At 38.6% G+C, this 16,660-nt stretch overlaps 1 protein-coding gene across 2 annotated transcripts; it reads left to right on the top strand.

Annotated features, from left to right (window-relative positions):
- The first annotated feature begins 5,315 nt into the window (after positions 1–5,315).
- On the top strand, positions 5,316–12,220 carry LOC100891966. Of its 2 annotated transcripts, none has more exons than XR_004065790.1 (2): positions 5,316–11,663; positions 12,146–12,220. XR_004065790.1 is itself a non-coding variant. In XM_030994110.1 (2 exons), the coding sequence occupies exon 2, from the start codon at positions 6,204–6,206 to the stop codon at positions 11,241–11,243; it is 5,040 nt and encodes a 1,679-aa protein (XP_030849970.1). In that variant the 5' UTR covers positions 5,316–5,599; positions 6,082–6,203; the 3' UTR covers positions 11,244–12,186. The 2 variants fall into 2 exon arrangements, 1 of the variants encoding a protein (XP_030849970.1); XM_030994110.1 differs by having other exon boundaries at positions 5,316–5,599; positions 6,082–12,186.
- Positions 12,221–16,660: the final 4,440 nt, after the last annotated feature.

The raw sequence follows: 16,660 nt of genomic DNA, 5'->3' as shown, positions 1-16,660 counted from the left end.
GTACACCATACACCGAATGGAAATAATCATATTTTCTTCTATGACGGTCCTTGAGATAAGGCAAATCTTTTTACATGTACTTTTCATTGTGAAATAAGACAATGACGATGTGTCTATCCATGACCTATATACTCTTTGTGATTATTTGTCTCGTATTACAACATTTCGGGTAGAGACGCGACTTTTCGTAGATTTCTTGTAATTATTTCAGAAAGTGTCGGGTAAACTGGACCCGACACTTTAACGATAAGAGGGGTGTACTTCACAAACGTAATGCCCGACCCTTTGGGAATTAAGGCTTGCTGATTCACGAAAGTTCGTGTAACCCGAAGACGCGAATACCCGATGAAACGAAGTAAGCCATACTGAACAACTTCAGCAACTCTATTCTGTGCAACAGCCATTTCGTGTCGTACAGTGTTAAGAGTAATAGCCTTTATACTTTTTCATTATTGCTGATTGTAATTTTCTTTTCTAAGCACACGAAAAGTGCAGGAAGAAACTTCTTCCAAATGCATAATTCAAAACATTGTCCTCCTATTTACGAGCATTGTACAGAGATATGTCACAATATCAGCAGGAAGCCGATAATTATTGGCAAAAAAAAGAAAGAAAATGATCTGGCCATACTCATTTTGAGCATTTTCACATCTACTATTGATTTATCCCGCATGATCGTGCGGATATAGGGAATCGAGTCTGAAGCACTGATGCAGATGACAAATATATTCGATCGGTAATATAAATGTATGCACTTCCGAAGTAAATACAATCACGTCAATTTCTTAAGAATGATGAGTCTCAACTTCACAACGTGAGAAGTCGTTAACACTTGCCGTGCCAACCTGGTACTTCCCGCCAAACTCTGCACAGAAATCCCATAGCTGGCATTCAAAGGGTTAACTTGGACCATCAACGGTGATCACGCCTTACACGTCAAATTATGATAGTCGGAAGTCACTCATCTATCATGCTACTTTACAGCACTGGTTAGGTTATATATGGTTTTCGATTTCACAACTCATTTTTCCTGATCAGTTTTTCCACTCGTCTAAATAAAATTTCTTGAAATAAAACACCAAATTATCTGGAATTCGATGAAGGCTCACGTCATATGACCTTCGTTGCACTAGAAACATCGAGTTTTAGTTTCAAATTTTGTTAGCGAGCGATCGATCAAAACTTTACAATTATCAAAGATGATATGAAAGGAAAAAGTTTTGCTTTTTCTCGTACTCCCTTAAGATTCCTTTAGATTTTTCGAGAGTTTTCTTTGATATCTTTGAATTTCCTAATATCCTTGAATTGATCAATTTGCCTTAAAATCTCCTTCACACTTTCGAAATTCCTTATTTTTTTCCAATAAATAGGGAAATTTCCTTGAAAGTGGAACCCCTGGTCCTGATACTTGTTTTGTTACGAAGAAGTATATCGTTGGGATGTTGTTAATTCCGTGACGGTCATGTGATAGTTGCCGACTAAAGAGTAGACTAAGCAAACAGAGAATATAAAGATGTTCAAGCAAAGAAACAACATCATGATGAAATTCCTCGACAAGAGTAAAGAAAAGACAAAACTTGTGACATATATTATACAAATTTTAACGGGCCAAGGGAATTTTACTAGAAGTAAATTAATTCCTTTAACAATGTTAAATCTGAGATGCATGGCCGTACGTGTTAACAGTCTCTATGTTATGTTGTAATATTGAAGACCTAAACAAATTGCTCTTCAAAATGATCATGAAGTGCCTCAAAAAATATTTTAGTGACCGGCTTTTACCATACTCAATTTCCCCACTAGACTGTATTGTTATAAAAAACCGTTGTGAAAACGATTTTTGAAATTTTGATGTCCAATCAAAATTATCTTTATAATCAGACTGGCGATCGGCTTGTGAAAGTCATGAGATTCCTGACTGACCTAAAGGTTTATAATAATGATTGCTGCATGAACTAAATACAGGAATTTGTTTAGAATCTGTTTAGAAGGAGTTTAATACCTTTAAAGGTCAAATCGTTGAAATCATCGTGTCTAGACATTATCTTTAATATGTCGTATTCGCTTGCTCTTCAATTTTCATATTATTCACAGATATAAAGGATTCAATTTCCTTTCGGCTGCTTCGGAATAATCACCATTCTACTTTTCTTTCAATAAACGATACCCTTGAACTATATATAAAGATAATTTGTTGCTCGCCGAAAGTAGTATTAGAGGTTGCTCCCAAGAAATCTAAATGTAATGAAAGTGATCAGTTGGGCGTTATTAAAATCTGATAGTTGACTTTTTTCCAGTGTTGTTCCTCACTGCCCAATTATTATTGAAGTGGACAAACACGTTGGTTATAATTTTTTTAAATTTTATTCCAAGTTGAAATCTAGGGTGAGTGTGAAGGAGTTTAAACCTATGCTATATCATCTCGAATTCGGATATCTCGTGATACTTTTCAAAACATTACGTTAAGAAGGTTCTCCGATAAACAAACAAAAAAAAGGGTAAAAATGCAATGATATACTGTATTTTTCTATCAGTATTTTATTGGGAATATACATGCAACGTCATGTATTTGCGCCTGCACCTGCGTAACTTTATTATCAATTTATTCATTTTAATGTCTAAGAAATCAATCGATTTTAATTTCTATTCATAAAACAAAAGTTTCTGATCGAGACAGCAAATTTCATATTTTGTGGTTGGGTACCATATCTTTGATTCAGATCCCTACACAAATATCCTAGATACATGAGTAGAAAGACGGACAAATTCTGCACACACTGCATATATATTTGTTTCATGAATACATTGCGTGTGACGTCAGGAATTTCAAAAACAAATCTTAAATTGGCAACACGTTGAGAGATTAAAAATCATTGTTAGTCTTCGATCGTAATTGTTCCTTTTTTAAATTTTTCAACAACCTTCTTGATCATATAATTTTTTTTCAGAGACATTTACAATGTACAGACCCCAAAAATGTTATTGTTGCTAAATTATAGAACAATATGTGATAAATTTAGTCCTTAAAAACAAATTCTCCCGACAAGTTGTAGATAAAAATCATTTTTGAGCCTACGTCAAGAGCAACTTTTGAAATACAATTCAGACGTTAAAAGCCACTCCAAGAACGATGTGACTTAAACAAAATGATAGCTACCACCATTTTTGTAAAGCTTTGAAATTCACCTTTCGTGTCTTTGGATTATTTAAGAGGTGTGTGTAGATTTATATAAACAGGCGCGATTTTAAAATCTTAGAAAGATCATTCTGATGGCAATATAAAAAATGTCAAAAATATGTACAATAGTTGATTAATATCTCAAGAGTAACAACACTGAACATAGTTGATAAGAAGACTTAATTATCTCATTTTATTGTCAGTGAATTACAGTTTCCCCTCCATCTGAAATTAAGAAAGAACTGATGAAATGCAATAGAGTCGATGCATGGTGCTCATATACATACTTATGTTGACAACGTCAATATGATGGATTGACCAGTATGAATGGTGTGCGGTCAGTAATAATCTTCTATCGACCTGTATTTTCTGTGGTCAAGGTGCTTTCCTTTTCAATTGTCATACTCAAGCCACTTCCTGGCTTTGCTCAGAGGTGTCGTGGCCTAGTGGATAAGTCCCTGGAAAGTGTATAACATAGTATGTGATTCGCATCCCTGTCAAGGCACTAATGTCCTTTGGCAAGACATTAATCTACATATTTTGCCACTTAGGACCCAGGTGAGGTAAGTATAGCGATAAGAGGAAATTCCGTGAATGCGTGAACTTTGTCTGGCACGGCGCCAATGCCCTGTGACAAGATATATTAATACAATAACCACCCTTCACCCAGGTGATGTAAATAGGCACCTGGTGGTACCTTTGCCATCAATATTAAATACAATGACAAGATTTAATTTGATTTGATTTATTGGTTTCTGTATCTTTTTTCTTCTTTTTTTTCATCATACATTTTCATGAACATAATATGGTTTGATACAATAGTTTAAGTCTATATAATTTTATACAGATAATAAACGCAATTAAACAAATTGAATGCATAATAAGCATACATTAGATGCAGGAGGTCTACAGAAATAGGCCAAGTAGCTTGACGTGCCCGCAGCCCTCATTAAGATCACTTAACAACCAATTAGAATAGATCATGGATTCCATGGAAGTTACCATCAATGGAAAATTTACCATCTATGTAAAGCAAATTTTATGCAACGGGGAACTAAACATGTTATCCCCCCAAAATAACTTGGATGCTTGAAAGCCTCACCATGCTGCCACGACAGTAATGTCAATTGGTAAGACACTTTACTTACATTTACTACACTCCACCCATACCGCCAAAGTGAGGTTGGTGGGTATACGTACGTATACTGAAATTTTATAGGATACTTGAGTCATTTGAGACCTTAATGCTGCCCAGGTGAGTTTAATGGGTATATATATACTGAAAGTTTCTGGGATACATGAGTCATTAGTCATACGAGACCCGGCATAATGCACAAGAGACCTGTGTCGTGTAAATGTAGATGTTATCACACTGCTTCAGCTGTAGCTAGACATGTTAAAAATGCATCTGATGACGTCAAGTGTGATATGAAATGTATTTACTGTTGGGGGATATTATGATTATTTGTATTGTCATGGTAGTTGGGGTTCGTGTTAAGCATTTTCAGAGCTCAGTAGACTCTTCTCTTCGAATGTAATATGTGGAATACCTTAGAATTAAATGGGGCTGATATGTCTGTGTTACTAACACAGACAAAATCAGCCCAAAGCCCAAAGCACACACTATATAATTGTGTGCGTGCGTGTGTGTGTGTGTTTATAAACATACATATCTTTCTAAATTAAACTATATTTCGTCTGTTAAAATACAGCGCATTATGTAGATAAAACGTCTTTTATATAGAGAAAAAAAATTGGGATGGATTTTTTTTTTGATCATTGCTTACAGTTTGTGGGTAGTAGATTTATTTTTTTATGTGATTATGATTTTAAAAAGATTAAACTCGTTTTAGATATTCCACCATACTATATGGAAATGTTGCTTGCATGGCAAGAGACAAGTAGATTAAGATATTTGGAGGGTTATATTAATCCAATTATATTTAATAATCGGAATATATGTATAAATGGAAAAAGTATATTTGATAGATATTTGTTTGAAAGAGGGATTTTTCAACTGAATCACTTGGTTGAGAAAGGCCATGTTAAGTCTGTTAAATATTTTATGAACCTCGGTATGAAAGGTAATAATTTGCTTATGATTATTGATATTTATGATGCGATACCCAGTGTTTTGGTATGAAATTGTTGTTTTTCATATTATTAAGGAAATTCAATCGTTGCGAAGGTATTTATGTTGAGATCGTTTTTTCCCGTTACTTTTGTAAGCTCAAACAGTTAGAGTCGTATTTTCTTTGGATTTTTCTTTCTGAAGATACCGTAGCAATTTCTTTCACGGTGGTTTTAGTACGGCATGTTCAGTTGTCACTCACTTTCATTTCAACACGTTGACAGGAAGGAATTGTCAGCTCGTCATCATTTGCTCATTTTCGGCATGTTAATTTGTGTCCCGCCACAGAAGTAAGTTCTTTGGATTAATGATATAATTATGTAAATAATGTGTTGATGATGTGATTATGTAAAACAAGAAGGAAAAGGAAAGTTATAAACAAAAGTCAGAGTTCTTGGTAAATAATGTACACGTGAAAATAGGTTGAAGTTAGGAGCACAATTTTTGTGTAAAGGAATTTAAGGTAATGTGTTAGTGAGTGAGTTGTTAGTGATTTAGTTAAAGATATGAAGGTGATTTGAAAATTGGTTTTTGATAACAAGCAATATTGTCTGCCACACTCATACACTTAGGCAATTTAGAGGATATGGGTTATTCATTAATCAGGCATTTGTAGATTCTTTTCTATGTATATAATTATAAGGAAAACATAAATAAGAACTAGGTCACAAAAGGAATTGTACATTTCAAACCATTTATTAAGAATATGTCAGACTCGGAGTATGAACAAGATAACTCAAAATATGTTATTTTTTGTGCATTATCTTTACAGATTGAATAAATACCTACACCAGTAGGAACTATACATTCTAACGGGCACATCTCGGCTTGTTCACTGATCCAAACATAATTCAATTTCTCACGAAACTCCGGGATTGGAATCAGACGGACAAGATGGCTGAAACTGCAGGCGAGCTGAAAGTTAAGAGGAGAACGGCAAAAGGGAAGCTCACAAGGGGTATGAACCAACTACAGGCCCTTTTGAACACTGAAAGATCCATCAAGGAGGTAGATGAGAGCTATCACGAATTCCGCAAACTGTATGAAAATGTGGAGGCAAAGCATGATGCCTATTCTGAGGTTCTCGATGACACCGCGTATGAAGCAGAGCAGGCGTGGATGGAGGAGTGCATGAATAGCTTCATGCAGATGAAGTTGAAGGTTGTGGACTATGTAGGCAATAGTACCGGCGCGGATGACACGGTTGACACCACAAGAGAGGTTGAAAGCCCAAGGTCAGAAGTGAGAAACACAACAACATGTCATGTACAGATAGAGAAACCAAAGTTGCCACGTTTCTCAGGAGACATCAGAGAGTACCAGACCTTCAAATCGGACTTTAAACATCTTATCGAGTCCAAATACTCGGAGAGGGACTGTATAACCATTCTGCGTACTAGTTTACAAGGCAAAGCACTTGAAGTGATTCAAGGCATAGGAACAGACTACAACGCAGCTTGGGAGCAACTAAATGTCATCTACGGTGATCAGAGGAATGTCGCAGATGCTGTTATCTACGACATCACGAAGTTCAAGAACTTGAAAGAAGGAGATGATAAAGGGTTCATTGAACTAGCAGGGTTAGTGAGGAGGAGCTACAACACTCTGAAGGAAATCAACAAGGAGGAGGACATGAACAATTCTCACATGTTGTCATTGATAGAGCGAAAGCTTACGAATGAAGATCGTAAGATCTGGTTACGTCAACAGAAGTCACCAACTTTGAAGTGCTTAATGGAATGGTTGAGCCAGGAGTTGCAAACTCGTATCAGGGCAACTGCATCGATTCGAGAAGGAAGGTCAGATAGCAAGCCAAGGCAGGGTGCCTTCATACACCATCTGACACAGGAGGACAAAGGAAATGAAGGTCGCAAACCAGACTTTAAGTGTTGGCTCTGTAAATCCAATGATCATTGGGTCGATAAGTGTCAGAAGGTCGTTAAGATGAGCCAGCAGGAGAGGTACGAGTTGATGAAGGAAAACAGGGCTTGTTTTAGCTGTCTGAAACGGGCTGGCAAGGAACATCGGATGACTACATGTCGGAGAAGAAAGAAGTGTGATCGATGTTCTTCCTTTCACCATCCTTTGTTACATTCAACCATAAAGATCCAGGAATCTACTGTGGATGTTGCAAGCACCGGATCGAGTGAAACTCTTCTGCCAATTCTTACAGTCAAGGTTCGTGGTCCAAAGGGAGCGGTCATTGGCAACTGTTTACTGGACTCGGGTTCTCAGGTGACACTCATCAGGAATGGAGTAGCAGAGAAGCTCAACCTGGAGGGTGATCCGGTTCAAATAGTGATCACAAAGATCGGCGGAGATAGAGAGACTACTAATTCTAAGTGGTATCGGGTGAAGGTAGAGTCTTTGGACAATCATCGAGTTGTTAATGTGAAAGCTATTGGACTAGATGTGATCAACGACAACATCACAAGTGTTGAAGTTCGGGAGCTTGCAAGGATTTTCGATCTTGATAAGCTCAACAGAGGAGACGGGTCAGTTGATCTGCTCATCGGTGCTGATTATGCAAGACTACATCTTGGTGACGTCAAGTCAAGAGAAAGAGGACATCTAGTGGCTACGCGAACTCCACTTGGTTGGGTGGTATTTGGTGGCAAGCCAGGACAGAGCAGTGGAAGTGTACTTAATGTACAGGTGGTTGGAAATCCTATTGACCTGCAGGATTTCTGGACGACGGAGTCCATGGGTGTAGCATGTCCAGCTATGGAGACAGATGAACAGAAGTTAATCACCAAGGCCTGTCAGAAGAAAGGACAGCAGTGGCTGGTACCGTACCCATGGTTGAAAGATCCTAGAGAACTTCCAGACAATAAGGTTCTAGTGGAGAAAATGCTCTGTGCTACTGAGAAAAGGCTGATGAAGGATGCGGAGCATGCAAAGGCCTATGACCATCAGATCAAGGAGATGGTTCAGATGGATTTTGCTAGGAAGCTAACGGCTGAGGAGATGGAGTCGTACAACGGTCCTGTGCATTACATCCCTCATCACGCCGTATTGAGACCAGAGAAAAAGAGCACACCGATACGAATTGTCTTCAACTCTTCATCAGTGTACCAAGGCAAGTGTCTCAATGATTTCTGGATGAAGGGGCCTGACCTGTTGAATAATTTGTTTGGAGTCATCATACGATTTCGGGAGAAGCCAGTAGCAGTCTGTGCGGACATCTCCAAAATGTATCATAGGGTGCTGATACCGGAATCTGATCAACACGTACACAGATTCTTGTGGAGAGACTTGCAAGTTGATAGAAAGCCTGATACCTATGTGATGCAAGTTGTTACCTTCGGTGACAAACCGGCTTCAGCAATGGCGCAGACAGCATTGAGGCTCACTGCAGAAGAGGGACGCACTCAGTCCCCAGAGGCTGCAGATGTGTTGAAGAGAGACTCATACATGGATGATATCTGCACATCTACAAATACGAGAGAGGAAGCTCAAGCCTTAACTGAGAGCATTGACAATATTCTCGCTAATGGTGGGTTTAAGGTGAAAGGCTGGACTTCAAGCACACAGCTAAAGGGAGCAGGAGGAGATGAAATGGAGAAAACTCTGATGGAGAGTCTAGCAGAGGAAAAGGTGCTAGGAGTCTTCTGGGACAGAAAAGGGGATGAGTTCTCTTACAGGGTGAAAGTTGAGAAGTTCTTGGATAAGGAGCTAACCAAGAGAATCATCCTAGGCCAGGTTTCTCGAATCTTTGATCCTATTGGCTACACAGCACCGTTTGTCATCCGAGCAAAGATAGGACTACAGAAGATGTGGGAAGCTGGCTATGACTGGGATGCAGTTCTTCCAGAGGAATGCCAGATAGAGTGGAAGAGATTCTTTCAAGAGATGGAAGAGCTCAAGGAAGTAACGTTTGAGAGATGTTTAACTCCGAAGGATGTAGTTGGGAAGCCACTACTATGTATCTTCAGTGATGCATCAATGCACGCCTTCGGAGCATGTGCATACCTGAGGTGGGAGACGGAGGATGGAGATTACAAGACAAGATTTGTGGCAGCGAAATCACGAGTGGCACCACTCAAGCCACTGACGGTTCCGCGCCTTGAACTTCAGGCTGCAGTTCTTGCCAGCCGACTGTACAAGACGATAGTAGAGCAGCTGACGATGGAGATAGATGATGTCATCCTCTTTACAGACAGTATAATAGCCCTCTCATGGGTGAGGTCTAAGGCAAGGAACTTCAAGACGTTCATTGCTACTAGGGTAGGAGAGATCCAGAGCAACACAGACCCCAGCAAATGGCGACATATCTCAGGAGTAGACAACATAGCAGATGTGTTGTCAAGAGGACTGAAGGCAAGTGAACTGAAGGGGTCATGGCAACACGGTTCAGACTTCCTACAACAGTCAAGATCTGATTGGCCTGAGGAAGTGAAGGTTCTTACTAATCTACCTGACGTTGAGAAGGAGAGGCGTCATGAGAAGACGGTTCTAGCTGTGGGTTTAAGTTGTGACCTAATCGATTATGAGAGGTTCTCCAGCTGGAGGAAACTGGTCAGAGTCGCAACATTGGTGTTAAAGTTTGTGAAGAAACTCAAGGCTAGACGGGGAAAGCAGGAGAATGAGACCAGTAAAGGAATGACTCCCGCAGAACTAGAGGAGGGAGAGAGGTACATCATCAGAGACGTACAGAAAGGCATGGAATCACGAATCAAGAAGGGAGAACTGAAGTCTTTGAGTCCCTTCATTGATGACTATAGAGTCATTCGAGTAGGAGGCAGGATAGATAAAGCGATGACATCATTCGAGCACAAGCATCCTGCTCTTCTTCCGTATGGACATCATGTTTCCAAGTTGATTACTCGTCATGTTCATGAGATGAGTCATAGTGGAGTAGCTGCAACAATGGCAAAGATAAGGTTAAAGTACTGGATTCTACGGGGCCATAAACTTATCAAAACGCTCAAGTACAGGTGTACTAAATGCAGAGCTTTTCTGCAAAAAACTGAGACCCAAGAAATGGCCCAGCTACCTAGGGAGAGATTAGCTCCGAATACACCACCGTTCCACTTCACTTCGTGCGATTACTTCGGGCCACTAACCGTGCGAGTGGGACGCAACAAGACGTCGAAGCATTACGGAGTCATCTTTACCTGCTTGAACACAAGGGCCGTTCATCTCGAGCTGGCAGTAGATTGCAGTGCCATGGAGTTTATGCAGGTACTGCGGCGTTTTTTCGCTGTGAGAGGACAACCGGCCAGCATCCTAAGCGACAACGGCACTCAGTTTGTCGGTACTGAACGGGAGTTAAGGAAGATGACTGAGGGACTGTCCAACGAAGAACTTCAGGACTTTTGTGCTGAGAGAGGTACCGTATGGAGATTTACCACTCCAGGAGCACCACATCAGAACGGCTGTGCGGAGGCTTTAGTCAAAAGCTGCAAACATGCTTTGAAGAAGGCAATTGGGGAGCAAGTGTTGGCACCATTTGAGCTTTTAACTTGTCTGGCTGAGGTGGCGAATCTGGTCAACCAGAGACCAATTGGCAGGCTGTCGACCGATCCAGATGATGGCGGATACATCTCACCGAATGACATGCTTCTGGGACGAGCATCAGGGAACGTAGCGCAAGGTCCATTCTTGGAAACGCGAAATCCGAGGCACAGAGTAGAACTGGTTCAGCGCATCGTAGATTCATTCTGGCAACGCTGGACGCGGGACGTATTGCCACTGTTAACTCCTAGAAGAAAATGGAATGTGCATCGACGTAATGTACGCGTTGATGATATCGTTATGTTCGCAGACGCGAACTCTGTGCGTAGCAAGTGGACAATTGCTCGCATAATCAAGGTGTTTCCGGGTGATGACGGTAAAGTACGGAACGTGAAAGTAAAGACTATGAACTCTGAGTACCGTCGCCCGATCACGAAGATTGCTGTAATCTATCCCGCAGAAGGTTACGAAGATTAGGTTACACGAGAACTTTAAGTTTGAAACATTGTAAACTTAAGAACAGATTAATCTTTGCATTTTTTTTTTGGATGTAAGATTTTCTTCATTTATATCATGAGGACAAATTCCCTCATTGGGTGGGGAGGATGTTTTGGTATGAAATTGTTGTTTTTCATATTATTAAGGAAATTCAATCGTTGCGAAGGTATTTATGTTGAGATCGTTTTTTCCCGTTACTTTTGTAAGCTCAAACAGTTAGAGTCGTATTTTCTTTGGATTTTTCTTTCTGAAGATACCGTAGCAATTTCTTTCACGGTGGTTTTAGTACGGCATGTTCAGTTGTCACTCACTTTCATTTCAACACGTTGACAGGAAGGAATTGTCAGCTCGTCATCATTTGCTCATTTTCGGCATGTTAATTTGTGTCCCGCCACAGAAGTAAGTTCTTTGGATTAATGATATAATTATGTAAATAATGTGTTGATGATGTGATTATGTAAAACAAGAAGGAAAAGGAAAGTTATAAACAAAAGTCAGAGTTCTTGGTAAATAATGTACACGTGAAAATAGGTTGAAGTTAGGAGCACAATTTTTGTGTAAAGGAATTTAAGGTAATGTGTTAGTGAGTGAGTTGTTAGTGATTTAGTTAAAGATATGAAGGTGATTTGAAAATTGGTTTTTGATAACAAGCAATATTGTCTGCCACACTCATACACTTAGGCAATTTAGAGGATATGGGTTATTCATTAATCAGGCATTTGTAGATTCTTTTCTATGTATATAATTATAAGGAAAACATAAATAAGAACTAGGTCACAAAAGGAATTGTACATTTCAAACCATTTATTAAGAATATGTCAGACTCGGAGTATGAACAAGATAACTCAAAATATGTTATTTTTTGTGCATTATCTTTACAGATTGAATAAATACCTACACCAGTAGGAACTATACATTCTAACGGGCACATCTCGGCTTGTTCACTGATCCAAACACCCAGGTTATGGAAGGATGATTCAGGGTTAATACAATTCCTCGAGGTTGATTTTATAAGCTTTAATACTTATTTCCATATTTCAGGTAAAATAATACAGTTTTTGGATGTGGGTTCAAGAACAATTCGTCCTTGTTTTCACGAAGTGACGGTAGTGAGGAAAATCGTGACGCAAAGTGAATGCATTTTTTCCCACTACCGTCACTTCGTGAAAACAGCGACGAATTTATGATTATTTTATCAAAGCACTGCAGCAAACGTATGATTTGCTGGTAAGGGATGGGCAAAATGATTATGATTTTATAGATAAAGAATTAAAAGAAATATTTGTTAGACCAAGAATTACTATACTCATTAGAAATAGGAAACAACGAGAATTTCAATTTAAATTATTGTATGAAGCCATATATATACTAATGAGCATCTTCATAGATTTGGTTTTGTTGGTGATTATTTATGTTCATTTTGTAAGCAGGAAATAGAAACATACAAACATTTATTTTTATCTTGCGGGAGCGTTCAAAGGATATGGCAGGCTTTAGTACAACTTTTTGAGTTAGATGAAATTAAAGATTTAGAATGGCGAGATATATTTGTTGGGTTGGCAGGTAGTTCATATAGAATAAAAATTTGTAATACTATCATTTTCATGGTGAAGAATGATACATTTATGTCAAGATCGGGGGGGGGGGGGAGTACCAACTTTAGAAAAGCTGAAAAAAGCCTTTTAAGTATAGGGATGAGGAAAACAAAATAGCAATTAGAATGGGAAAGCTGGAATCACATTTCTTAAAGTGGGAGCAGCTGAGGATTAATTAAGATTTCTTTTCTTCTCCACCGTGAGCCTATTAAAAGTGTAACTCTATATCGCGGCCTGGATAACTTACTTATTTAGTATATTTTTCTTGAGTTGAGAATGTTAGCAGATATCCACGGAGTGAGTAGTGTGTGTGTGTGGGGGGAGTGGGTGGGTGGGTGAGTATGTGTGTGGGTGGGTGGGTGGGTGGGGTGTTTGTGTGAGGGAGGGGGGCATGGAGGGGGCAGTGAGGAGCAGGCATTGCTCCAGTAAAATTACCTCCATATTTGTTTAATTTTTTGTGAATAACATTTACAATTGACATATATATATTACGTTTAGTTTGTTGCCAAGTTATATATATACTGCAAATCATTTTTTTTGTTTAATTATGTTTGTGTAAAAGCAATCAATATTGAACACGTTTATTTTATTCAATTGTATGTTATGGTTTGTAATATATATATATATATATATATATATATATATATATATATATATATATATATCGAAGCCAACCTGAATGAGAGGGCTCGACTCCAAAGAAGCAAGGCATGAGATCGTTAAAACACCCTCATCGTTGTTCAAGATAACATATATTCATGTTCAAAGTCACAAAGTTCCCTCGTGCTGATATAAAGCAACATCGGCTTGCGGCCGCGGTTAAAAAATATAAAAATCACTCGGGGAATTCTGAATCCATCGGTTCTCATATTTTGTAAAATCAAACGCCGGAGCAGGCAATGTTTATAAAATATGTGGACGAGGGGATTAGTTTTCATGCAGTATCAAGTTATGATACGAAAGCTAATGTACACACCGTCACAGAAACTTTGCTTGGATTTGTGTAATCAATTCTTTCCCTCCTTTAAGGGAAAGGCGGAACTGGCAAGAAAATTGATTACGTGTCTTAAACATCGCTCGACGACCACTGACGATCGATTTCCGTTACCTATTAATTACCGAGGTTTGATAGGCAGCGGATGAGGAGGGGGTGGGGTTGGGGAGTGGTAATTGCCCCCTAATTATTGTGCCCTCTTTTAAATTTGAGACCCTATGGTCATCTGAAAAAAATTAAGACAAGCTGCATTATTATAATTACTGTTCTCGTTACTGTTAATGTTATTATCATTATTAGTAGTTGTATTATTGCTGTCATCTTTATTATAGATTATTATCATCCTCATCATTATTAACAACATCGTTATCATTCTTGATTATTATTATTATTAGCCTTTTATTATTATCATTGTTATCATTAATGATTAATTATGATTACAATGATTAATATTCATTATTAATAATAGGAGTATCATTGTTATCATAGTTATTATTTTGAGGGCTTGTCAGACCTTTTTATAAAGAATTCCCCCCCTCCCGTTTTCACAGAATCCTGGATCCGCCTTTAAATTAGAGGAGCAGAGAGATGAAAAAAAGATGATGAACAGCCTTGAACTCCTTGTATATTGAATTTCTCTGACCTCATATTCCCAGCTCGTATTTTCTTTGATCATTATTGTTGTTAAATAAACAATTAATTGCCCTTCACTTTAATAAATCGATTCCTTCCCTTGTTCGCAGAGAGGCAGAACCAGTCCGATATCGATTTGCTATCTGTAAACGTCACTCAAGCTACTGCATACAATAATTGATCGGCGCCAATTCTTAATGACCAAGGCAAATTATGATACCGATTATCGGTTGACTATCCCCCATGAACTTCGCGAATAATTAGTTTCCCCGATGGCCTCTCTTGGAAGTTCGCTGGTTCCAGTTTCCTTGGTTATATACTTTTGTTACTGTGAAAATGGAATGAGAAACGTAAAGCCACAAATCTCCACTGTATGTTCCATATACCACACGATTGCGCCAAGCTTACTTTCTAAACATTCAGACGAGATGCATATTAAGTATACGTTAGTTCTCCGTTCAATCTTTGTGTCTCTGGAAACAGAATAAAAAACAAAATTATTCTCAATGTCATGCCAGCTCCATCGCTTGAACGCATTTTACAACTTCGTTTTATTCGATTCCAGGTGTTTGTATACTGTTCTTCAAACAGGCAACGGCGAAAACTAATCAAGAAACTGTCTAAAAATTTAGAGCAGCCCAATTTATCATTCCAGTAAGAGAGTATCGAGATAGATATACCACTTCAATATTTGCACATACAATTGGGAACGTCTCGTCATATCTGTCATATTGCATGAATAAACATAAATCTTTCTCTCGTATTGCTAAACAAATTATTTTTTCTGATAACATGAATATTTCAGAGGGATTGAAGGCGGTTTTCGTACGTTTCTAGACATTCTGCCAATTCAAAGCTGCTATACATTTCATACAAACTTCTGTATTGCAATGTTTTTCTTTATGTTCTGACGGTTCGCAATTTCAAATACAGATGCCTCCAGGGCTTTTAGATAAAGATTGGTAACTAAATATAAACAAAAATCAAACGTAAAGGCTGCAGTATACTAATCTGGCGATTCTTATTAGCTTGAAGACAAGATATGTTTGATGGGAATATTTTTTAAAGATAAAAACATACATCCGAAAATTTAAAAAAAAATCGCAAATGTGAACAGTTTAAAGATCACGATCGCAACTATTTTCGTAAAATAAACCCAGGACATTCTCATGGGGCTTGTACGTCACCCATTGAAATATGCGAATACATTACATTAACACGTTACTTAACCCATTGCTTACTGGAACCTGGTGGTCTCTGTGTTAAGTCTATGGGAATTAGATAATGTAGTAGTCAACGGGTTAATCTGATCATGATTTCTTTGGGATGTATACAAAAGGGAATTGAAATTGCCCTTAAGTAGATTTTTAGAATACAGTTGCGATCGCGCTAATGTGAAAATCCAAAGGCTGATGGTAAACTATGAAGTAAGAAGGAAGGGTTTATTAGTATGATGAAATGTCGCATAGCCGGACTGTCTGAAAACGATTTGAATGGACAATCACCCCCGAACAAGTAGGTGGCCTATACAGTTATAATAATAATAACAGATCACGTTTATAACGCGCCTATAATACTTTGTTTCTAGGCGCAGTATATTTAGGGTGGAGCCGGCACACACCCAGCCCCCTGAAACTTCAATACAAATGAAATAAAATTTGACAACCTTCATGGCGTGAGAGCAACTCTGGTATATACGCCATCTTTCCTGCCCCTTGCCCCCTCCCCCCCCCCCCACCACCTCGGCCGAATTATTCCCCATCTGATGTATAGACTGACCTATGTTCAAGCCACGCGCAACACGACTACCAGGGACTTTGTTTGTACGTGTATTTACATAGATGCGTGATCGGTATAGGACCTTCCTGCATTAAAACAAAACACCACACTGCACGAATAGTTTTCCCGCCTTCTGCCTACTTATAAAGCTTCCAGGAAGTCACCATGGCAACCAACCCGAAGCGAACAAATCAACATGGAGAGAAATATTTAACATGATGTTAGAATATGTCATTCCGAAAGGCCACTGATGCTCAAAGAAACATTTGAAATTCAACCGCCAAACGCTGATATTCGATGAACGCATAACTATTTAGTCATTATTTAATTTAATAATTCAAAAAACTAAGCACGAAACAAAACAATTTGTTCTAAAAGAATTTGTTTTGGGCAGG

This window comes from Strongylocentrotus purpuratus, unplaced genomic scaffold (genome assembly GCF_000002235.5).
Source record: "Strongylocentrotus purpuratus isolate Spur 01 unplaced genomic scaffold, Spur_5.0 spur5_scaffold_21, whole genome shotgun sequence".
NCBI classification, from domain to species: domain Eukaryota; kingdom Metazoa; phylum Echinodermata; class Echinoidea; order Camarodonta; family Strongylocentrotidae; genus Strongylocentrotus; species Strongylocentrotus purpuratus.
Note: the sequence above shows the minus strand (reverse complement) of the source record. Positions and strands in the feature narration are given on the sequence as shown.

Coding starts and splice junctions, on each gene's coding strand:
- LOC100891966 (XM_030994110.1), top strand. CDS start 6,204: ATGGCTGAAACTGCAGGCGAGCTGAAAGTTAAGAGGAGAACGGCAAAA.